The sequence below is a fragment of the Portunus trituberculatus genome, chromosome 21 (assembly GCF_017591435.1).
Source record: "Portunus trituberculatus isolate SZX2019 chromosome 21, ASM1759143v1, whole genome shotgun sequence".
NCBI classification, from domain to species: Eukaryota; Metazoa; Arthropoda; class Malacostraca; order Decapoda; family Portunidae; genus Portunus; species Portunus trituberculatus.
Genome location: NC_059275.1, coordinates 1,759,839 through 1,784,849, shown reverse-complemented (window position 1 = coordinate 1,784,849; position 25,011 = coordinate 1,759,839). Strand labels below are relative to the sequence as shown.

Here is a 25,011-nt window from a genome sequence, read left to right as displayed (position 1 = left end):
TGATCCCCACATGAGTTTCTGAAGCTGCATAAAATCGCCAAATAATAAGAATCAATATGAAAAAAGCGTTATGGTACTGAAGGGGTTAATTTTCAGTGTCTTTCTTTTTCTCTACTGTGTTTATTTTGTGACTTGGAGTTTTAACGCGTGTTTTTTTTTCTTTATTTTTTATCATGTTTTTGTTGGTGACTAGGAGTTTTTAAGGCGAGTTTTTTTTTTAAGTTATTATATTTTATTGACATTAGGAAGGGTCTATGGAGGGGAGAAGGTTAATGGGTAGAGTCCTCACTATTTTGATCCCCACATGAGTTTCTGAAGGTGTATAAAATCGCCAAATAATAAGAAGAATTAGGAAGAATCAATAGGAAAAAAGCGTTATGGTACTGAAAGGGTTAATTTTCAGTGTTTCTCTTGATTTTTCTACTGTGTTTATTTTGTGACTTGGAGTTTTAAGCCAAGTTTATTTTAGTGTTTTTTTTTCTTGCTTTGTGTTTGAATTGTATGTTTTTATTTGTGATTTTGGAAAGATAAATCAGAGTATTGTTTTTCTACGTTGTTTTAAGGTGATTTTATTCATTTTTTTCTTTATTTTTCTTACTGTATGTTTTTACTTATGATTTTGGAAAGTAGGACTGAGTTACGATCTAATGTTTTTTTTTAAGTGATTTTTTTTTTGTTTTTTCAGGGTAAGTTTGTAGTATTTTTCATTTTCTTTTCTTTTCTTTTTACTGCTTTTATTTGTCATTTGGTGTTTTAAGACGAGTTTTTTTTTCTAGTGTTTTTTTTTCCCATTTTTTTCTACCGCGTGATTTTATATGTGATTTGGAATTCTAAGGCGAGTTTTTTATTATTTAGAATTTTTTTGGAATGTTTCTTTTCATTAATTTTAAGTTTAAATTAAAGCAACTTTTTTTTTCTAGTGTTTTTCAAAATTTTTCTATATTTTCTACCGTGTGTTTTTATTTTTTATTTGGAGTTCTTAGGCGATTTTTTTTTTTAGTTTTTCTTAATTTTTTGGGATATTTTTTATTTTGTGTGTGTGTGATTTGGGAAGAGTGATGTTCAAATTTCTAAGTTTTTTTCCTTCGTTGTTTTAATGTGAGGTGTTCATTGTCTTTTTTTCTTTTTCTTTTTTTTTTTTTAAATTTGTGGTTTGAAGTATTAAGGCGAGTTATTTTCTATTTTTTCCTTTTTCTTAACTGTTTTTATTTGTAATTCGGAGTTTCAACGTAAATTCTTTTTAGCTTTTTTTCCACTACGTTTTTATTTGTTATTTGAAAAGATTGATTAGATTGTGACTGGTTTTTTTTCTGTTATAGTTTTTTTCCATTGTTTTTCGTTCACTTGTCTTCATTTTTTTCACTTTATATTTGGACTTTTCTTCTTAATGAAAAAAAAAAAAAATTGTGACGATGCTTTCTTTATTTTCTTTCTCTTTTTTTTTTGCTTTATGTTCTTTTTTCACTTAATTGTTTATGGAATGCTGTTTTTTTTTATTTGTAATTCGAAAAGAGTGATTTGATTGTGACGATTGCGTTTTACATCTTTTTCGTTGCTTTATGTCGAGTTGTTTAGTTTTTACTCTGTTATTTGTGGACTGTGTTGTGCTTTTATAATTCCAATTTCTCGTAACCCCTTCAATACTGCGACGCGTTTCCATATTCATTGTGGTTACTATTTGGTGTTTTTATACAGCTTCGGAAACTCAAGTGGGGGGATTGAAATAGTTAAAACTGTGACCATTAATCCTCTGACCCCCATAGACCATTCCCAATGTCAATAGAATGGTCTAATCGTACACAAATCTGAAGGTAAAAGTGTGTCCCAGTACTGAAGGGGTTAAGTAAGGATGTGTGGTGAGAAAGGGGATTAAAATTAAGTTTGTGACCATTAATCTTCTGACCCCCATAGACCCCTCCTAATGTCAATAGAATGGTCTAATCGTACACAAATCTGAAGGTAAAAATGTGTCCCAGTACTGAAGGGGTTAAGTAAGGATGTGTGGTGAGAAGAGTGTCCTGCCTGTGTGATGGTTCTGTTCAATGTAACTCCTTTTTCTTCTGAGTTTCTGAAATTACTCTTAAAATCGAATATTTATGCTTTTTTAATTTCTTTTTGATATTTGGATTTCGATGAGAGATGGAAAGGCTGATTTGATTTTTGTAATTATTTCTTTATCTTTTGTGTTTGTGTGTAGCATTTAGCATTATATCGAGTTTTCATGGCGGACAGAGAGAGAGAGAGAGAGAGAGAGAGAGAGAGAGAGAGAGAGAGAGAGAGAGAGAGAGAGAGAGAGAGAGAGAGAGAGAGAGAGAGAGAGAGAGAGAGAGAGAGAGAGAGAGAGAGAGAGAGAGAGAGAGAGAGAGAGAGAGAGAGAGAGAGAGAGAGAGAGAGAGAGAGAGAGAGAGAGAGAGAGAGAGAGAGATGAAGAGAGAGAGAGGCGTTTTCCATTATAAAGCAAGAGTATAAATAGAGCATGTTTTTCGTACCGAGTGAATAAAAGTGAGCGTATGCATGACACGGGCGGCAGTAACAGGAAGAGGGAAGCAGGCAGAGGGAAAAAAGACATACGCGAAACAAAAGAACAAATGGATCGAGAATTCCAGACAAACAGAGAAACAAAAGCATGGCATTAAAACAGAGAGAGAGAGAGAGAGAGAGAGAGAGAGAGGAGAGATAAAAATACAACAACCTTCCCCCGAAAAATTGTATTCCTTCCTTCCTCTCCTTTATCTCCCATTCCTTTCATCCCTCTCCCCTTCGTTTCCCCTTTCTACTTTCCCTTTTCCACCCCTTATCCTCCCTCAACCTCTTCTCTCTTCCCCTCCCTTCCCTTCATCCCTGCATCTGTCTCCCTCGCATCGTATCTTTGTATTCATCGACGTAACAAAGCGAAAAGATTAATATATTTTCAGATTTCAGTCTTCATCAATCCAGCTTAGGTGATAATTTTTTTTATTTCCTTTCTTGTGATGGAAGAGGAGGAGAAGCGGTGGAGGAGAAAGGAGTAAGGATGAAGAAGTGAAGGGTAAGTGTAGAAGGAAGAAAAGGAGTGGTTGAAGGGATGTAGGTGTGGAGAGTAAAAGGGTGATGCCGATGACGGAAGAAAGGGAGAAAGAGATAAAGGACGACGAAAAGGAAAACAACAATGAGAATGAAAAATAGGGAGGAAAATGATCGAAGAAAAGTCGAAAACTACAATAAAAAAGGATGTAAAAAAGGAAAAAGTAGAAACAATAAAAGGAAGAGAAAGAAGAAGGTTGAAGAGAAAGCATAACTGCAACTAAGAAAAGAGAAATTGGGAACAAAGCGAAGCAGTTCATTGTTTTTTAAGGGAGGAAGAGAAAGTCGTTTATTTTTGCTCTTCGTACGTTTTTCTAGTCCCCTCATCGTGTTGGGTTTGCTACTGAGGTCACAGAAGCATTGTAACCTTTTCTACATAGCCTTAGGGAACAGTGAATGCCTGACACCCCTCAACACATCACCAGCATCTCGGACAAGACCTTCCCCACCGGACACAAAGCAATAGAAAAGTGTAACTCGCTTGAAAAAAAAAAAAAAAACTACTACTACAAAGTTTCTCACGACCTGGTTCCGGTGGGTGGGTGCTGCAGAGAGTCTGTTGAGAGTTTGTTTGCTTCTAGATTGAAACTTTGCATTGTTCACAAGAGCCACGGGATGTGTGCTACGGGGAGGGAAGGCTTACTGATGGCTTTAAGACCTTTATTAATTGAATGTCTGGTTTAGGAAGGGAGTGCATGGCCAGAGTAAAGATGATAGATCAGCTGCTGCAATATCTGCCCTACAACTTCTCCCACTTGTCATTTCAAACCAAGCAATGTAAATTTCATGGATTCAGTAATGGACAGTAATATGAAGCCCGTTGTAATGATTATGCTAGGGAGTCGAGGCGTCTTAATGAAGAGTAATACGAAACACGTTATGATGAATATGGTGTGAAGTCAAGGCGTCAAAATGAAGACTAATGCGAAACACGTTGATGATGATAACTAACAAAGGCGCCACAATGTAGAGTAAAATGAAGCACTTTATCATCATTGCACTTAGGAATGAAGGCTTCAGTAAAAGTTAATACGGAACATGTAATTATCATACTAACGAGGCACAGCAATAGTTCCAGGAAACACCGCAGCAGTCTTGCCACGCCAATCCTCCTTCGCCTCACAAATTTCCGGCAAGCCAAAAAACTCCCTGGGCCGAACATCTCCCACAAAAGAGCCGAGATTTACGACAACGGTGCGAATAACAGTTGTTTTTACGAGACTGCAGGATACCAGTCAGGCCCACTTAGCCAGCGGGGCACTGCCTCTCCTGCACAATGGCGCCCACCACTCACGGCAGGCGAGGGTGTTCAGACCGCCGCGTACTCCACTACTTACTTCACCACCTCCTACCACCACCACCACCACCACCACAACCACTAGTCAAGGGAGACGAAGGTGCTCAACTACTTATACCACCACCACCACCAATCCACTAACTCCACCACCACCACCACCAACTCACTAACTCCACCACCACCACCAACTCACTCCTCCACCACCACCAACTCACTAACTCCACCACCACCACCACCTACTCACTAACTCCACCACTACTATTAATCAAGTGAGACGAAGGTGCTCAACTACTGACACCACCACCACCACCACCACCACCACCACCTCGTGCTTTGCCCCTCAACAGTCTAACTCTTCAGCCACAAGCGGGGAAAACTGCATTGTAAAAATCACCTTCCTCCACGCACTGAACAAGCCAGAAGGCACGAAGGGTTTATATAAAAGCAACAACAACAACAGAAACAATAATAACAATAATAATAATAATAATAATAATAATAATAATAATACTCAAGTAGAAGGTGAAATAAAGTAGAATGTTCCTGGATTACAGTTGTAGTCATGAAAACAAAGGTAGATGTGACAAAGGCCAGTCAGTTACCGGCTTAGGGGAGAGGGAAGCAGCGACAAACTACAGAGGGAGAAAGAAATCCAGGAGAAAAGAAGAGGCAAAAAAGAAGGGGGAAGAGGAGGGAAGGACAGGAAGCAATGGAAGAAGAGAGGAGGGAGTGGCAGAGAAAATGGAAGGAAAGGTGAAAAGAAGAGGAGGAAGAGGAAGAGAAAGAAGGAAGAAGGAGGGAGAGATGGAAGAGGGATGGAAATTGTGAAGTGAGAGGAGGATAAGCATCTCGATGATCCTACCAGAGAGAGAGAGAGAGAGAGAGAGAGAGAGAGAGAGAGAGAGAGAGAGAGAGATTACATGCATCAGATTTTTAACGAAACTTTGATAGCAGCCCAACACACTCATCATTAATCTCTTGTTATTTGTTTTCATTTATTTATTTCTTGTTTTTTTTTCTCTATCTCCCTCCTCCTCCTCTCTCCCCTACTATCCTTACTCCTTCCCTTCTGTCCCTCTCTTTAGCTTTCTCCCTCCCTCTTCCTTTCTTCCATTCGACCTCTTCCTCTTCAATCCATCTTTCATTCCTGTCGTTATTCTTGATTCTGCCTCTTTTGCTACTCTCTCTCTCTCTCTCTCTCTCTCTCTCTCTCTCTCTCTCTCTCTCTCTCTCTCTCTCTCTCTCTCTCTCTCTCTCTCTCTCTCTCTCTCTCTCTCTCTCTCTCTCTCTCTCTCTCTCTCTCTCTCTCTCTCTCTCTCTCTCTCTCTCTCTCTCTCTCTCTCTCTCTCTCTCTCTCTCTCTCTCTCTCTCTCTCTCTCTCTCTCTCTCTCTCTCTCTCTCTCTCTCTCTCTCTCTCTCTCTCTCTCTCTCTCTCTCTCTCTCTCTCTCTCTCTCTCTCTCTCTCTCTCTCTCTCTCTCTCTCTCTCTCTCTCTCTCTCTCTCTCTCTCTCTCTCTCTCTCTCTCTCTCTCTCTCTCTCTCTCTCTCTCTCTCTCTCTCTCTCTCTCTCTCTCTCTCTCTCTCTCTCTCTCTCTCTCTCTCTCTCTCTCTCTCTCTCTCTCTCTCTCTCTCTCTCTCTCTCTCTCTCTCTCTCTCTCTCTCTTTCTCTCAAATTTTCCTCCCAAACATCTCGACACATTGTTTCTCCTTCCTCCTCCAAGATACGCCTTTCTTTACTCACCCTGAAGAAGGCCATGGTGGAGCCGCCCTCTAACGTACCATACTCGATCTCATTCTGCTTGGCCAGGTCCTCCGCGCTCTCTGAAATCATATAGAGGAAGGTGAGCCTCCAGGTTCTCATGGGTGTACTGGTAATTTTTTCGTCTTTTTATTGATTAAGAGTTCTGGAATGTGTTTTAAGAGGTCAGGAAAAGGATTACGAGTTGGAGGATAAAAAAAAAAAATCTGTTGGAGGTGAATATGAGGTGCACAGGTTTCTAAGGGTGCCTCGATTGCCTTTCTTGGTGGGTTTAGTGTTGCCTGAAGAGATTAGGGTAAATTAAAGAGGTTTAGATGAAAAGATAGCAAGAGAATTAGAAAAGTATAAGATGAGAGGTACCTTAAGCGTCTTGATATCTTTTCCTCTGTATTTTGGTCTTGCTTAAAGTGGGTTGGAGCATTGGAGCATGTTCAAGAGGTCAGAGAAAGGATTAGGAGGAGAAATATTGGATAAGTATGGTACAGGTGTCCAGATCAACTCAATGATACAAGATTGGAAGTGGAAGTAAAGGAAGGAGAGGTGATGTCTTTCCTCTGGTGTTGTTTAAAGAGATTGGAGGTTGTTAAATAGATTTGAGAAAGGATTCGAAGGAGGAGGATTGGAAAAAGTTGATAAAATATAAAAGTTTCCAGGGTATCTCGATGCTACAAGATTGGAAGTGTTATTGGAAGCTGAAATAAAGTCAAATAAAATAAAGTCGATAAAGTAGAGGTGATAGCAGATGAAGACGGTCAAAATAGAGGACAGGAAATTTTTGAAGGTTAGTAAAGGGAAAAGTTTTATAATTCGTAAAGGAAGATACTGCAGAGATTGAAGTAGAGAGAAGTAGATGTTTATGTTTGAAGAGTTAAGTAGATGATAAGTAAAGACAAATAGAAAAACATAGATGATAAGTAAACACAAGTAGAAAAAAGAAGTGTGAAAAAGTGAGAAAAAGTAAAGTAAAAGGGAATGAGTGTGTAATTACCCGTGTGTTTATTACTCGCCTGTTTTGACTCCCTACTTTTCCTTTCTGTTTTATCTGCGTGCATTCGACATTTTTTTTTTTTTTTATATATGTGAACTATGTGGTGTACCTATAACTTACACACACACACACACACACACACACACACACACACACACACACACACACACACACACACACACACACACACACACACACACACACACACACACACACACACGGACACTAAGTACACATGCAATTCACGTCCACACAAAAATACCCAGTGAATGATTTTGTGTCGGAGTCTGTGTGTTCGCTGATGTACAACTTTTGAAACGTGTACATACATGCATAAGAGCAGACCATGCATATCAAACACACACACGCACACACACACACACACACACACACACACACACACACACACACACACACACACACACACACACACACACACACACACACACACACACACACACACACACACACACACACACACACACACACACACACATTACTCAAATTCAAACACACTACATTCAGACAAACGTTTATCTTGAATCAAACACAAACGTTCTCTGTTCCACGTGTTTGCTGTGGTGGCTGAGTGTGTTTGTTTGCTGCTTATGTAGTGGCGGGGAAGGAAAAGCCTGAGTGAATCGCCGGGAACAAAAAAAAAGTAAACAGGAGGGTGAATAGATACAGAAAAGTGTGAGTAAGTGTGACAAAAATCATGTGTTGAGTGAGTGACGAGACTGACTGGTGGATAAGTGAATAGTACTCGTGGATAGATTAACCCCTTCAGTACCATGACGCGTTTCCATATCCATTGACTATCTGGTCATTTTACACAACTTCAGAAACTCGTGTGGGTGATTGAAATAGTGATGACTGTGGCCATTAATCTTCCGACCTCCATAGACTCTTCTAAAATGGTCTAATCGTACACATATCTCAAGGTAAAAATGTGTTCCAGTATTGAAGGTGTTGATGTATAGAGAAGTAATTAATCATATAAACAGTTTGCTTACCCATGGGCGGCGAAATTGACAGATAGACGATGAACTACGAGGACATAAAGACTTTACTCATAAATGCTTTGCTCTCTCACCACGACTATCTTCCATCACCACAGAGATGACTGACTAACCGCGTTCTCAACTGTTCCTTCTGTTGCTTATCTAGAAATCTTATTAATCCATCATTAAAACCACTAAAACACCCTTATAGATCCGTTCAACTTCAACGAGAACCATTTGAGTGTAGTGATGGCGTAGCGCGGAAGTGTCTCGGAATATAGTTGATAGACAGACAACTTACCTATGGGCGTGATCATTCTCTCCACGGTGAGGAAGGCGGCGAGGTTGGCAGTGTAGGACGAGATGATGATGAGCGTGAAGAACCACCAGATGCCGCCCACAATCCGAGTCGACGCCGCCTGCACGTCGGCAGGCCCACCACAGGGAGGGAGAGGGAACAGAGAACCAAGTCAATCACCATGTCTGTCTCTGTCACGCGGGGAACAGAGCCGTGGCCTTCCCCTGTGACGCGCCTGGCATGCGGTGGCCACCTCGACCTGTCATGACCTGGCGGCCGTCGAGGGGAGTGTCTAGGAATTTAGTACCTACAGAGACTTTCAGGATTTTGTGCTGAACAGCGTACCGGGTGCCAGGGAGTAAGGGACAACTCTCTTCACCTCGACGACCGCCCATTTCAAAGGTCGGCCTCCCCCTGCGTGAGCTCCGCGCCGCACGCCGCCATAGAGACCTTGTAAGCACCTTGTCACTGCAGTAGGTCGGAATGCAGGCAGGTAGATAGACAGACAGGCTGGCTGACAGGCAGGTAAGCCATGCATACAAGTGGCAAAGGGTCGCAGCACCTCGCCTTGAGATAAACACATGGCGTCATGCTTCCCGCCTCACCATGGGCAGCAGCGGGATGCCATTACGCGTGTGTCAAGGTGTGGGCGAAGTGCCGCCCTAAGCGAGAAGGGGCCCGTATTCAGAAACTCATTGCTCCCTCCTCCCGACTATTTTCAAAGATCACAAAGAAATGATTTGCCGTATTCTCAAGTGTGGTTCTCATGTTAATAATGTAGAATTCTCGTTAATCTGTCACTAGAACCATAAAAAAAAACACCCTCCTTGAATTACAGATCAACATGAAAAGAACCCTTTGAAAGTAGTGTAGATGCGTGTTCCAGAATACGGGCCAAGGTTAGACCACACATCTTAGCTGTGCCTTCTCGAGGAGCAACAGAGACTTGAAGCTCCCGCGTGATCGCAAGGTTGTGGAAGCAGAACACCGGAGAGGAGAACAACAGACTGGTATTGCGACAGGTGGAGCCGAAACACTGCAGGGTCGAGAGCTTTTAAAGAACCGCGGCTCCTGAAGAAGAGGAAGGACTCGGAAAAGGTGCTTACATTCTCTATGGCAGATTAGTGAGGGCGAGGGCGAGGCCACGAGGGGCTGCACAGACTGTGGGGGAGGCGAGTGGGGTGAGTGAGGGTTAGTGAGGCAGCGGCATGCGCGGGGGTCAGCAAGGACAGCGGAGAACGGACAGCGGACAGGGAACACCGAACACGAGAGTGAGACGCGGGAGAGAGTGAGAGGTGACATGAGTTTGGACGTGGTGGTGAGGCAGAGGTGGTGTCAGTGTGTGAGAGTGACAATGAGAAAGTGTGAGAAGACGTGGTGGTGAGGGAGAGGTGATGCAGTCAATAGAAGAGATAGAAACAGATACTAGTTGACGCATTGACATACATACATACGTACAAACAAACATACATACATACATACTAGATAAACACGTCTCATGGTAACAGAGAACAGAGGCGAGAATGATGGCATCGTATACAAGAGTACCGTGACAGGAAGGTTTAGTGATGAATGTAGCACTAACAATTTCACAGATTTTTGCACCTCTGCTGGACTTAATTAACATGACGCATAAAACACTGGGGAAAAAATACAGTAAAACACTAAACACTAAACTTTTTAACCTTTGCACTACTACTGATATTCTCTCTCTCTCTCTCTCTCTCTCTCTCTCTCTCTCTCTCTCTCTCTCTCTCTCTCTCTCTCTCTCTCTCTCTCTCTCTCTCTCTCTCTCTCTCTCTCTCTCTCTCTCTCTCTCTCGAACAACCCTAATTTGTCTTAAAATCTCTTGAGAAAAAACAAAATGTATCTTAACAATCATTCTTTTCCTCCCCATTACCACAAGTTTCTCTAAAATGCTGAAGAAATGTTGACAAATTACACGCTTAGCAGTGGAAGGATTCACACACACACACACACACACACACACACACACACACACACACACACACACACACACACACACACACACACACACATGCCAGAAATTAAACGGTGCTTTTAGTAATATTTGCAACACTAACCGCTGTGCACGTAACGACCATAATACATGTTTTCAGCTTGTCTTAAATTTCCGGATGTTATCAACTCAATTACCACTATTTTCAGGGGAACTGAAATTAAAGTAGGGAGGAGGAGGAGGAGGAGGAGGAGGAGGAGGAGGAGGAGGAGGAGGAGGAGGACAAGGAAGAGGAGGGGGAGAGCGAGAACGAGGGCGAGGAGGAGAGTGATAGAAATGAGGGTGTTGGAATGAAAAGGGAGATGTAGGATAGGAAGAAGGGAAGGAGGAGAAAGAGCAGGAAAAGGAGAGGAAGGAAAGGGTATCAAAGTGATAAATAGGTACAAAGAAGAAGAGAACAAAACTTATGGAAGAAAAAAGGGAAAAAAAGAGAGAAAAAGGGAAGAGGGAAAGAAAAAAAAGAAGAAAAGAGTAAGAAAGTACATAAATGAAAAGTAAATTCAAGGAAGAATTGGAGAAATAAAGCGAAAAAAAAATACGAGAAAAAAGAGCAGGAAGAAGAGAGGAAGAGGAAGGAAGGAAGGAAGGAAGGAAGGAATGAATGAAGGAAGGAGGCGATCTTGAGCTCATTCATCATGTTACTTATTCTCTCGGTGTGTTCGCTTCCTCATTAATCTCTGTCCCTGTGCATTTCACTTTCCTTGACAATTTGTTGTTAATTGGCGCGCTGCGGGAATGCGAGAGGCTGAAGGAGGCTGACGGAGGCTGGAGGAGGCTGAGGGAGGCTGAGGTAGACGTGGGAGGTTGAGGTAGGCTGAGGAAGGCTGAGTGAGACTGAGAGAGAGGCTGAAAGAGATTTAGATAGGTTGAGGGATGCTGAGGAAGTCTGAGTAAGGCTGAGAGAGGCTAAGGGAGGCTGAGGTAGACTTGGGGTAGGTTGAGGTAGGCTGAGGAAGGCTGAGTGAGGCTGAGAAATGCTGAGTGACGTTGAAAGAGGTTGAGGGAGGATAAGTGATGCTGAGGAACACTGAGGGAAGATGCTGGAGGTTACGGGAGACTGAGAGATGCTGAGGCAGGCTGAGGGAAGCTGAAGTAGGCTTAGGGAGGCTCAGGGAGGATGAGAGAGGCTGAGGATTGCTGAAGGATGGCTGAGGGAGGCTAATGGAGGTTGAAGAAGGCTAAAAAAACTTAGAGGGATTGAAGGAAGCTGAGGGAGGCTGATGGAGGTTGGGTGAGGCTGAAGGAGGCTGGGAAGGCTGAAGGAGGCTGAAGGAGGCTGAAGGAGGGTGAGAGAGTCCATATAAGGTTGCCGTTATTTTTCGTGCCACCTTCACACGACGTCTTGCAGTTTACATGGCCACTTTGCTGATTATTTCTCTCTTTGTGTGTGTTTAAGTTGGTTCCTTATGATGCTGTCTTCCTTTTAGCTCTTGTCGTTTTCATGTTTTTTTTTTATTCAAGGATTCACGTTTTACAATAATTCTTTTTGACATTCTCTCTCTCTCTCTCTCTCTCTCTCTCTCTCTCTCTCTCTCTCTCTCTCTCTCTCTCTCTCTCTCTCTCTCTCTCTCTCTCTCTCTCTCTCTCTCTCTCTCTCTCTCTCTCTCTCTCTCTCTCTCTCTCTCTCTCTCTCTCTCTCTCTCTCTCTCTCTCTCTCTCTCTCTCTCTCTCTCTCTCTCTCTCTCTCTCTCTCTCTCTCTCTCTCTCTCTCTCTCTCTCTCTCTCTCTCTCTCTCTCTCTCTCTCTCTCTCTCTCTCTCTCTCTCTCTCTCTCTCTCTCTCTCTCTCTCTCTCTCTCTCTCTCTCTCTCTCTCTCTCTCTCTCTCTCTCTCTCTCTCTCTCTCTCTCTCTCTCTCTCTCTCTCTCTCTCTCTCTCTCTCTCTCTCTCTCTCTCTCTCTCTCTCTCTCTCTCTCTCTCTCTCTCTCTCTCTCTCTCTCTCTCTCTCTCTCTCTCTCTCTCTCTCTCTCTCTCTCTCTCTCTCTCTCTCTCTCTCTCTCTCTCTCTCTCTCTCTCTCTCTCTCTCTCTCTCTCTCTCTCTCTCTCTCTCTCTCTCTCTCTCTCTCTCTCTCTCTCTCTCTCTCTCTCTCTCTCTCTCTCTCTCTCTCTCTCTCTCTCTCTCTCTCTCTCTCTCTCTCTCTCTCTCTCTCTCTCTCTCTCTCTCTCTCTCTCTCTCTCTCTCTCTCTCTCTCTCTCTCTCTCTCTCTCTCTCTCTCTCAGGAAGTAAACGGGATGAGTTGAAGGAATGCGACGAGGAAAAGAAAAGAAGTGTATCTATTCACTATTTGATGACAGACGAAGTGGTCATGCAAGGCTACGAACAGACAGACAGACACACGTGCCTCTGCAGTGACGACATAACCGTGCTTAAGTCCCGTGCCGCCTCCACTTTGCTCGCCGCCGCCACCACCACCACCACCACCACCACCAGTACATCCACACCACCACCACCACTACCAATCTCGTGCCTTCCTCATTTCACCCTCATATATATTTTTGCATGTTTTTATCAGTAACTTTTCTCTTTTCTTGTTTTGGAGGGATACATTTTTTCACAATTTTTTTTTTTTTTCGAAACGAGGGATATATTAGGAATGGTGGAAGAGGAGGAGCAAAAAGGAGAAGGTGGAGGAAGAGGAGGAGGAGTAGGAGGAGGATAGTGCATGGCGGCGGCAGTCAGGGCGGCTGGCGAGCGAGCGGGTGGCTGAAGGCGTGCGTGGGCGTGGGCGGCCCCACAGTACCTTGGGGTTGAGGTCCGACCCTTGCTGCATGAGCGTGCCGATGGTGAACCAGAAGGAGTTGCTGAGCGTGAAGTCGTTCTGCATGATCTCCTTGTTGTCGTGACAGGGGCTGGGCGCGTGCCATTCGTAGGGGGAGAATCGCGCCACGATGTAGATTGTGGTGGACACGACCACGTACGCCGCCAGGATGTACAGCCAAATCTCTATCGCCAGCGGGTTCATAAAACTAAACAGCTGGGTGGGGGCTCGCGTGGGCACCTACAAAGGGCAGAGGAGGAGGCGGCGCTTAGCGACTCTACTGGACAGGCGGAGAGGAGAGTGGGGGAGGGTGACAGGAATGTGACGGCGGCTCGGTGGTGAGTGTGGGGGTAATGGTGGTGGGATGGATGGTAGCTGCCCCGCTGCCCTGCTGCCCCACGCGGCGCGGCCTGCAAAGTGTGGGGCGGGGCGGGGCTTGCCTGGCCGGGGCGGGAAAGGGCGTGCCGTACCGCTGTTAAGGGGAGATTACAAGGCTACTGTACTAAGCGTAAGTGAGGTTAGCATGGACCGGCACGCCCGTCCCGCCCTGCCCTCCCGTGACCCCGACTGACCTTAGGGTTGAGTCCTGATCCTTGGCGCAGCAGCGTGCCCGTGATGAACCAGAAGGAGTTGCTGACGCTGAACTGGTTTTCCACCACGTCGCTCTCCAGGTTGCAGGGATGCGGGTTGTTCCACTCGTAGGGAGAGAACCTGGCCATCACGAACATAGTGAAGGACACCAGTACGTAGGCGGCCATCACGTACAGCCAGATCTCCACCGCCAGCGGGTTCATGAAGGAGAAGAGTCTGGTGGGCTGGCTCGAGGGGATCTGAGTCACGATGGGCAGAGAGGGGCGTGAGGGGCAGCCAGGCGGGCGGGAATAGGAGGCGAAACCCTCACTCTACTACCTCGCTCTTTACCTGTCACTCACTGCCTTGGTGGGGGGGAGGGACACACGGGGCATGCAATAACTGAATTAAGAGACCAGTGAGGAGCAGCGCCTTCTACTGCAACGACGCCATGCCTCGCCGCCGCCTGCCGCTCAGCACCTGCCGCTGCTCAGGAACCTCCCTCACTTAGACACCTAAACATTTTCCCCTGCTGTCGACATGCCTATAGAGCTTCACACTTTCGGATTTCTCTTTTTTCATTCCCCGGTCCCTCCCCGCCCCTCTCTCCTTCTCGCGGCATGGCAGGCGGCGGCGTGGTGCCTCGCCTCGCTGCCTCGCCGCGGGTTAGCAGCCTCCGCCTGTTAGCTTAGCTTAATGGAATTCTCCGAGTCAATATTAGTCGGTGCCGCGTACGTCGGGCATCGTTCACGCGTCAACAGGAAGGGTACTGCAGCCAGCCCGGGATAGACTGCTGCTGCTGCTGCTGCTGCTACTACTGGGGCGGGTGGAGGGAAGAGTGTGCTAGTGAAAGGCTGGAACTGAACCGCATTAGGAAACACTGGATACGATGGTGATGAAGATTGTAATAGTGTTCAGTTGCTACATTATAAAGCAATTAAATACATAAATGTTTTCATATGTAACACAATGATGATGATGACAATAATGATGGTGACCTGTCATTGTTTCCATAACGTTAGTCTGATGGCATGAGGAAGTGAGGGTTGGTGGCTGATGGCATGCCGATGATGATGAACACGTGACCATGTTGATGAAATTTAGTACTGATGGAATGTGAGCTGCGCGTGACATTTTATTTTTTTTCCGGCCGAGCACCGTAAATCCTACAAATCTGTCACGTGAACACTAAACAAAGGCATTATACCAGGAACATTAGCTAGGAGGAGTAAGGAGGCAAAATTATGAAATGATATACAACATTCACTTCAACATGTCAAATCTCGCGTCTGCCACCTGAACGCCAGATAGAATAAAAGAATCAGTAATTTTGCATGCGTTAAAGTTAGTGAAAAGAAAAAAGATAGAAAAGTGGGAATAAAATCTGATTATTATGGACACCTGTAAGGAAAACCAGGGTGAAGAAGAATGCAAGTTATGATGGAAATTGAAACTTTGTAACCCTGTGTTGCTCTGTATATAGTTACTTAATTGTTATTTGTAAGTAAAGTATATCAATGGTGGTTTTGATATTAGTAGTTCATTCTTTTATTTTTTTACTTTGTTTTAGCTCAGTTGATGATTACAAATGTATATATATATTTCGTACATACATACATACAGACAGACATATTCGTACATACATGCTATCTTTAAAAGTCCACTCATATTCTCTCTCTCTCTCTCTCTCTCTCTCTCTCTCTCTCTCTCTCTCTCTCTCTCTCTCTCTCTCTCTCTCTCTCTCTCTCTCTCTCTCTCTCTCTCTCTCTCTCTCTCTCTCTCTCTCCCATCATATATAACCGTCTGTTTTCTTTTTCTTTCCTTCATATTTCTCCTGTCCATCAAACTTTTTTATTCTCGGTTTTCTTTCTTCCTTCCTTCCTTCTCCCCTCCTTCCATTCTTCCATTCATCTCTTCCATCTTTCTCTCCTCACCACCATACTTCACCCTCTCCCTCCTCTCTTCCCTTTTCCCCTTCCTCTTTCCTCCTCTTGCAAAATCTACCTCCCTTCTTCAAATCTCTCTCTCTCTCTCTCTCTCTCTCTCTCTCTCTCTCTCTCTCTCTCTCTCTCTCTCTCTCTCTCTCTCTCTCTCTCTCTCTCTCTCTCTCTCTCTCTCTCTCTCCTCCCCATCAAAAAGGAAAAAAACTGTCCTCAATACTCACTCACTCACTCACTCACTCTCTCACTTACTCACTCACTCACTTACTCACTCAACCAACCTCAAGATTCTCCCTCCCTCTTTTTCCCTCCCTACCATCTTTTCTCTCTCCCTTCTTCCCTCCCTTCCATACCACTCCCTCCGTTCCTCCCTCCTTCTCACTCACTCACTCCCTCCCACTCACTCACTCACTCACTCACTCACTCACTCACTCACTTACTCCCTCCCTCTCAAACAACTTCAAGATTCTCCCTCCCTCTTTTCCCTCTCTCTCTCTCTCTCTCTCTCCCCCTTCCATACCTCCCTCCCTCCTCCTCTCTCTCTCTCCTCCTCTCACTCACTCCTCACTCCTTCCCTCCCTCCCTCCCTCCTTCCTCCTTCCTCCTTCCTCCCCCTCCCTCCCATAATCTGACTGAGGTCCCGCCATGGACGAACTCTGCTGGAAACCATTTTCATATTATACATTTCTGGAGACATTTCCCTGAGTGGTGCTTCGACTTCACTATGGACCTTGAGAGAGAGAGAGAGAGAGAGAGAGAGAGAGAGAGAGAGAGAGAGAGAGAGAGAGAGAGAGAGAGAGAGAGAGAGAGAGATTGTGCATTTAGTTAATATTTTTGGTTAGTATTTGTCTATTTGTCGATGCATGAGAGAGAGAGAGAGAGAGAGAGAGAGAGAGAGAGAGAGAGAGAGAGAGAGAGAGAGAGAGAGAGAGAGAGAGAGAGACTGTTTATTTATATAGAGAGAGAGAGAGAGAGAGAGAGAGAGAGAGAGAGAGACTGTTTATTTATATATTTTCTTTACGTTTCCGTTCAATTTGCTGATTTCCAGGTACGAGAGAGAGAGAGAGAGAGAGAGAGAGAGAGAGAGAGAGAGAGAGACACGTGTCCTATTAACAATTTTTTACATTTTCTCCAATATTTTGATGATTTCTTGGTATTAGATAAACGGAGATGTCCTTTTTTTCCTCTTTTTTCCCCTCACCTTGGCCACGTGATGTATGGCTGGCCGCGGACTTATTTCCCCTAATAAATTTGAGAGTAGGCCCAGTCACTGCTCGGCCTAATAAAAAATAATTAGAATATCGAACTAGCGTGTCTCTCTCTCTCTCTCTCTCTCTCTCTCTCTCTCTCTCTCTCTCTCTCTCTCTCTCTCTCTCTCTCTCTCTCTCTCTCTCTCTCTCTCTCTCTCTCTCTCTCTGTTAATTAATTGTTTTATTTACATTATTGTTTTTATTTTATCATTCATTTCCAGTTATTTTTATTTATTTATTTTGTTATGGTTTATTTAATTTTTTCCTTGTTTCTATATCGAACCTTTCATTTTCTCCCTGTTCCATGTTTATCCTGCTCTATCTCTTATTCTTTTTCTATTCCGTTTTTTTTTTCCTTCCCTCCGTTTTTTCGTCCGTTTCAGATTTCTCTTGTTCTCATATTTTTTGTTTGAATCTTTTCTGCTTCTTCCTATCTCTCTCTCTCTCTCTCTCTCTCTCTCTCTCTCTCTCTCTCTCTCTCTCTCTCTCTCTCTCTCTCTCTCTCTCTCTCTCTCTCTCTCTCTCTCTCTCTCTCTCTCTCTCTCTCTCTCTCTCTCTCTCTCTCTCTCTCTCTCTCTCTCTTCTCTCTCTTCTCTCTTCTCTCTCTTCCTTCCATCCTTCCGTCTTGTCAATTCTCGCGTTCTTTCTTCCTCCCCTTTTCCTTCCTTTCTTGTCCGTTTTATTCTTCCTTCATACGTTATTGTTTTTCCTCACATTATCCCTTTCCTTTCCTTCTCTTTCCCTTCTTTATTGTAGTTTCTTTCCACTGTCCTTCCGTTACTTCATTACTTCTTCCCTTCTTCCTCACTGTTTTCCTTTCTATTCTTTACCCTTTCTTTCATACAATCCTTTTTCTATCTTTCCCAACCTGTCGTTATTCCTGCTTTTGTTCCTTCCTTACCATTCCTTTCCTCTTCTTTCTCTCTTCTTTTGCCTTTCATCGTCACACGCACCCTCTGCTTCCTTATGAGAAGCGATCAGACCAACACGTGGCAGTCCTTTATAAAACATGCATATTACTATCTCCGTCTATGCTCTCCCTTCAACTCCTCACAATTAAAGGACATAAAAGAAACCTGCAAGAAGACATCAGGGAGACACGAGGCATTCCTTATATAAAACATGCATTCACTAGCTATCCTCACCCGTTCCCTTCTCCCTCTTTCTTTACCAGCATCCCTTCTGTCTCACCTTAAACAGGATCGAGATGCCCAGGTTCATGAAGGGCTTGGTGAAGTCAATGACACTCTCTCTCGCGTAGTTGATGGTCATGGATCCCACTGCCAGATCAGCTTTCTGTTAGGGGGAGAGGGGCGAGGGAGCGATCAGTGATGGGAGTGTAAGGAGTGTGGGTCGGTGGGATGGTCTGTGTGTGTGTGTGTGTGTGTGTGTGTTGGAATTACTTGTACTTTGTTGCTAGTTCCAGTATTGTTTTCCTGTGGACTGCGGTTAATTGTCTTTTATTTTCTATCGTGTTGTTTTTTTCATTAGTTTCAATAGTATTTGTATTGTATGTTGTGCGTTTGTATCCAAATAAACCATCTATTTCTATATCTGTGTGTGTGTGTGTGTGTGTGTGTGTGTGTGTGTGTGTGTGTCAATTTAACAACGTTAGAATATGTGAAATTTATCTCTGACTTACCTTTCCCTGTGTGTGACTGACTTAACTAATCTTTGACTTAACATCTCGCGTGTGACTGACTTACATTTAGCTTACCTTTCCATGTTTTGACTGACTAACATCTGACCAGTCGCTCAATTCGCTGACTCACCGCCTCGTCTTGTCCTTAGCATCATGTAGCTTCTCAGTGACTCTTTGTCTTAAATTTCTCCTTCCACTTGTCACTTAACTTGCTGATACTTCTGATTCAATTTTTCAGCCTAATCTTGAAACTCTCCAGCTCTCACTGACAAGAACATAAAAACCTAAGGAAATGAGACTGCAGACGGCCACTTGGCAGCTTGAAACCTTACCATCTCTTATCATCAAACGTAAATTTATCTAACCTCCTCCTCAGACTAATCAATGTCTGTGCATTTACTTCGTTCTTCCTAAGTTTGCTCCACTCATCCTCTTTATGTATCTGCATTAGTGAAGGACAAGAAAAATGGGGAAGATTACACTAACAAAAAATATAAGTAATTTGTCTGTTTTTTAATCTGATTATTTGTCTAGTTTAGTATATAAACAATCATGTGAGTTTTGACATGTTTCGATAATGAAAACTATGGTTTGTGTTTTTGACCTGATTAACTGTCTCGTTTGCTGTATAAGAGTTCTGTATAGTTCCTACAACTAACAAGGAAAAGAGGTAGTTTCTCTTTTTAACCTAACTATTTGTCTAGTTTCCTGTGTAAACATTTATATTTCTGACTTGTTCCTTTGATAGTCTTCGCTTCACCACTCCACACTCGCCCTTTATACGACCCACCTTGTCCTTGAGCTCCCTGACCAGGCCATTCCACTCGCCCGTCTCGGTGTCGATCATGCCGTACACTCCCCCGCCAGACATTTCGATGATGTAGTTGAAGCCGGCCATGCGGGACACGTACTCCAGCATGTCCACGCAGAAGCCGCTAAACCGATCATTCCCCGTCAGGTTCTTCTCTTTTTTAAGCATCACGAAGGGCGTCTCCTACAGGTTAGCGAAGGCCACAGTGAGGGGGAAGCAGGGAGCGGTGGTGGTGGTGAAAGGTTTGTATACAGGTGAGGGTGACTGGAAGCAGAATGGTGGTGCTGGTGTGCATATAGATAAAGCAGAGTGAAGTGGTGGTGGTGAAGGGTTTGTATACAGGTGAGAGTGACGGGAAGGTGAGGAGAGGTTTCTTGATGCTAGTGAATGTGTGGGTAGGCGAGGACTATGAAAGTGAAGGAATACAGGGAATGCTTGTGTGGTAAGCGTCAATTAGCAACGTGACGATGGAGATTTTTTTTTCTCAGATGGAAGGAAGACCGAAGACAGAGATGAAACTCACTAAAGGGAGAAGAAACCTGCTGTGTGTGTCTCCTATGAAGAAAAAACAAACAATACTGGATAATGAGAATCAATGCGTGAAAATACGATGGAGAATTAAAATGACAATAGAAGAAGAAAAACATGGAGGAACAGGAAGAAGAGAAAATAAATTACTTACACAGGTCAAGCAGTAATGAATCAAATGTTAACAAGGTTTCAAGCGGGTAAGATTAGCTTTGAGAAGGACGCTCGCAACTCATCACCAGGAAGCTATCAAGGTGCTAAGGAGCTGTGCTGCAATGCCCGAGTGATAAAACTCACGCCGCCACTCGCGGGAGCAGCTGAGGCGCGGCGGCCGGCGGGAGTGTCTTCACGTAGCCGAAAAGTGACACGGTCGGAAGCTGACGAATTGGAAAACGCGTGAAGAGATAAAATCTTTTCCAGCGGCGACTCCTTCAGTGATGCTCTGGCGGCCTCCAGGATATTAAGTGAGAGTTGAAGCTGCCAAGGAGACTTTTCCGTGAGGTGAGGCGTGTTTTGGCAGCGCGAGGACTGGTGCAGGCGAGGCTGGGGCGGGAGGCGTGGGGGAGGGGAGTGACACTTCCTGATCCTGCTGGGAGTGGAGGCAGCACACACAGGGCGGGACACGTGGCGGTTGCCGCACGTTTGGGTCCCTGCTGGTGTCGGGCCTCAGTCTGGTGGGCGAGAGTCGCTCCCTCTCACGCCGCCTCATGATTCCACTCAGAGACTTTCTTGAATCAAAATCTAATAAACTTATTCGGACGTTGTCAAAATATTGTTGTCACAGTAATAGTGTCTGTTCTCATTTTTGTACAATAATTTTGGTCCACGAAATTATTTATTGGGTTTTTATCCGAGTTTGATACTTTTTTCTCTTCATATTCCTCTCCAGTTGATTAAAAGGTCTTGTTTTTGCTAGGCTTTGTGTCCAGTGTTTCTCATCTTGCCGACATGTTCAGTAATTTCCACACACGTGCAGTGCGCTCGCAGCTATTATAACCAGACACAAAAGAGTGGAAGCGTGTGAGTGCCTGGCAGATCTAAACACACACTACAAGCAAGACACGCGGACCTTCCATCCCTGGGCGAGACGGGAGCTCACGAGACGGATGATAGGGAGGCGTGGAAACTTTGTGTGTTCCTGAGTGGGTGGGAGAGCATCGGTGGTCTACAGGCAAAGTGGAGGGAGGAAAGGAGGATTTACTGAGCAATCCACTCCTCAGAAGGGGAGAAAATCTCTCACGCTCTCTTCCCCAGCTGAGGGAGAGGAGGGGGGGAAAGGGTGGGAAGCGCTCGGAAAAGTGGCGTGGGACTCGGCGGCACACGTCTGGCGGGACTCCGGCGGAAGGAAACAAGATGAGGCACTTTGGACGTCTGGAAAAAATAAACGAAAAGCTTCTTGCCTACCTGACACCTGACGAGGCCCGCGGCGCTCCAGGCTGGCTCACTCAATACCAGACTCGACTACCAACACGCGCCACGGACCTGTATGTTTAACGCCTGCAGATTACACACCGCAGCGCCTCTTACTCTCAGGCAGCACGAGCCAGGAATGTCAACAGGGGCGATGGAACCACTACGGTCTGCAGCCTCTCAACTAAAAGCCAGCCTTCAGTGCAGGTTAAGAGCATACTCCGACAGCAGAATTGAGGAGGGCAAGGCGAACCACACCATCTCTAATTAAATTTCTAAGTACTGAATGGCTGCAGTCTGACACCTGTTGATTTATCGGAGTGATCCAAGATTATTTAACCTACCCACTATATTAGTAAAATATCTGGAAACGTTGCAAAAACTATTATTACTGATGTGTTTCAACGCGGCACTTAAGACTTGCAAAACACTACTGTGATAGGGATGAGGTCAAGCCATAGCAGGTAGAGTCAAAACGCTCCTCAAAAGAAAAAAGATTTATCTACAAGATCTGAAACTAGTCGATCATTTAATGATATGTTTCAAAATCGCAGTCTAGACTTTGCAACACAACACTTTTATATGACTGAGGGGAAACCAAAGCAATCAAAAGTTCAAACTCTCCTCACACGATACCTACAATTTTCTCCGTTGCACAGTCTTCATCAGCTGCCGCTCTGCTGTCCCCGCCTCGTACTCAAACAGAAAGACACACTCCATTTCCACATCTTTTTCAACTACGACTTCCATCATAACTTCCAGCGCTACCACCACGACCATCAAAACTATGCATATAAAAATGAACTGCTAATAGTGATACAGTTGCTGGAACACCCTTACAGTCTCCTTGTTTTATGCACCACGCAACACTCACCCATGTATACTTTCAATGGTACTACATAATCCACCACCAGTGCCACCACCACCACCACCACCACCACCACCACCACCACCACCACCGTCAAAAGTAAGAATGGCTAAATAATAATAGAAATATCACAAAACAACCTTAATGACTTCTATTTACTAATTCCTGCAATACAAGCTGTCTGCGATACATACTCCAGTCACCACCACCATCACCACCGTCACCACTATCAGAACCTACCCTGGAAGAATCATAATCGAACTAATAACAACACCACCGCAATAATTAGAGCCTTGAATACATCCAGCTTTGTACACGCTTCGCAACACCATCAGCTGTCACATCTACTCGCTCGTCACTATCACCACTACCACCTCATCACCACCATCGCTACCGTCAAGACTTCAACTTCGAGGCAGCAAAATCTAACTAAGAAAACAAGACAAAGTACAGTCAACACAACACTCTACTCCGTGGCTGTCAGAGCAAGGTGTCGCCATCAAAGCTACACCTTCGAAGCAATAAAAGGGACCTAATGATAGCAGCACCACCGAAGCAAGACCGCTATTAGTACTTCCAACACCTATTAGAAAAATCAACACTACCCAACACCGTCAGAACCACAAGTCGCCACCAAAACTATTTCTTCAAAAGAGTGAAATGGACTTAACCCCTTCAGTACTGTGACGCGTTTCCATGTCCATTCTGGTTAATATTTGGTGATTTTATACAGCTTCGGAAACTCATGTTGGGGATCAAATTAGTGAAGACTGTGGCCATTAATCTTCTGACCTCCATAGACCCATGCTAATGTAAATGAAATGATCTAATCGTACACAAATCTCAAGGTAAACATATGTCCCAGTACTGAAGGGGTTAATGATAGCAATACCACAGCAACACCACAGCAACAAAGGCTCTAAAGATACACCCGTTAGCTACAATGAAGGCTACTCCCCCGCATTACTAGCACAGCCTCACGTCACCGTCAGGGCCTCGGCATCAGTACCTTCGCCATGACGTGGCGCACCATGCCGTCCCACTCCCCCGTCGTCTGGTTGTAGTTCCCGTACCGCCCGTCAAATTCAAGTTCCACCTCGTAGTTGAACCCCACCATGCCCGCCACGTGGTCCAGCAGGTCAATGCAGAACCCGTAGAAGCGAGCGTTCCCCGTTATGTTCTTGGACGGGTGTACCATCACGTATGGTTTCTCCTGCAGAAGGCGCCGAAGGAAGGGCTCTTTTATATGTGCTATTAATGATTTTTTTTCCATTAAAGGCACCAAAATGAGGGTTTTCTTACACGAGCTACTGGTGATTTTATTTCTCCTGCAGAAGGCATCGAAGGAGGGATTTTTTTATATGTGCTATTGGTGATTTATCCTGCTGGAGGTGTCGATGTGATGCTGGTGGGATTTTCCCGCAGAAGGCGCCGAAGGAAGGGGTGTTTCATAGGGGCTAATGACGATTTTTTTTCCGGTGAAGGAGGTGTTAAAATGAGGGTTTTTTCTTATACGTGCCATGATGAATTTTTTTTTCCTGTAGAAGTTGCCGAAGGAGGAGGTCTTTTACATGTGCTATTGGTGATCTATCCTGCAGAAGGCGTCGAGAGGAAGGGTCTTAAATATGTGGTATTGGTGATTTTTTTTTCTTGCTAAGGGCGCTGAAGGAAACTTTATGGTGATTTATCCTGCAGAAGGCGTCGAGAGGAAGGGTCTTAAATATGTGTTACTGTTGAATTTTTACTGCTGAAGGTGTCGAAGGAAACTTTATATGGGGTAATGGTGATTTTTTCCTGGTGAAGGCGTCAAAAAGAAGGTTCTTGATGTGATATTGGTGATTTTTTCCTCCTGAAGGTGCTATTGGTGATTTTTTCCTCCTGAAGGTGCTATGGGTGATTTTTTCCTGAAGGTGCTATGGGTGATATTTTCCTGCTAAATGTATCGAAGGAAACTTTATACGTGTTATTGGTGATTTTTTACTGCTGAAGGTGTCGGAGGGAGGAAACTCTGTGCTTGCTACTGGTGATCTCTTTTTTCCCACTGAAGGCATTTATCCTGCAGAAGGCGTTGAAGGGAGAGTTCTTTTATATATATATATATATATATATATATATATATATATATATATATATATATATATATATATATATATATATATATATATATATATATATATATATATATATATATATATATATATATATATATATATATATATATATATATATATATATATATATATATATATATATATATATATATATATATATATATATATATATATATATATATATATATATATATATATATATATATATATATATATACTATGGGTCTTTTCACGAAGGGATCGTCAAAATAGTGTTTCTCCTGCAGAAGGTGCGGAAGGAAGGGGTTTTCTATACACATTACTGGTGTTCTATGCAAAATACTCGTGTCTCTCCCGCAGAAGGCGATGAAGAATTTTGTCTGTTCGTATAAGTTGTCATTTTTCCCAGTTTTTTTTCTTGGATTTCCGTTTTTCTCGTGGTTTTTCTTAGTATTTTCTTACTTTCACTTTCCTTATTCTTCGTTTTCTTTTTTTTTTGTCTCTGCGTGTCACAGAGGATGTTATTTTTTAATGTATTTCTACTTCTCTGAGTTTATAATGGCGTGTTTCTTATGTTAGCCTGAGGGATAGTGTCATGGGTGCTCTCTCTCTCTCTCTCTCTCTCTCTCTCTCTCTCTGTCTGTCTGTCTGTCTGTCTGTCTGTCTGTCTGTCTGTCTGTCTGTCCACCCGTCCGTCAGTCAGTCAGTCAGTCAGTCAGTC

General features: G+C 43.9%; 1 protein-coding gene across 1 annotated transcript in view; it reads right to left on the bottom strand.

Moving 5' to 3' along the window:
- LOC123507259 (glutamate receptor ionotropic, kainate 2-like) overlaps positions 1 to 25,011 on the bottom strand; it is a 273,210-nt gene that overhangs the window by 27,797 nt on the left and 220,402 nt on the right. Inside the window, exons 10-16 of the mRNA XM_045260021.1 lie at positions 23,210 to 23,413; positions 19,374 to 19,577; positions 18,133 to 18,237; positions 13,754 to 14,011; positions 13,164 to 13,421; positions 8,409 to 8,526; positions 6,101 to 6,180 (exon numbers count right to left, since the gene is read on the bottom strand). Coding sequence (XP_045115956.1) covers positions 6,101 to 6,180; positions 8,409 to 8,526; positions 13,164 to 13,421; positions 13,754 to 14,011; positions 18,133 to 18,237; positions 19,374 to 19,577; positions 23,210 to 23,413 — 1,227 coding nt within the window. The remainder of the gene's footprint in view (positions 1 to 6,100; positions 6,181 to 8,408; positions 8,527 to 13,163; positions 13,422 to 13,753; positions 14,012 to 18,132; positions 18,238 to 19,373; positions 19,578 to 23,209; positions 23,414 to 25,011) is intronic.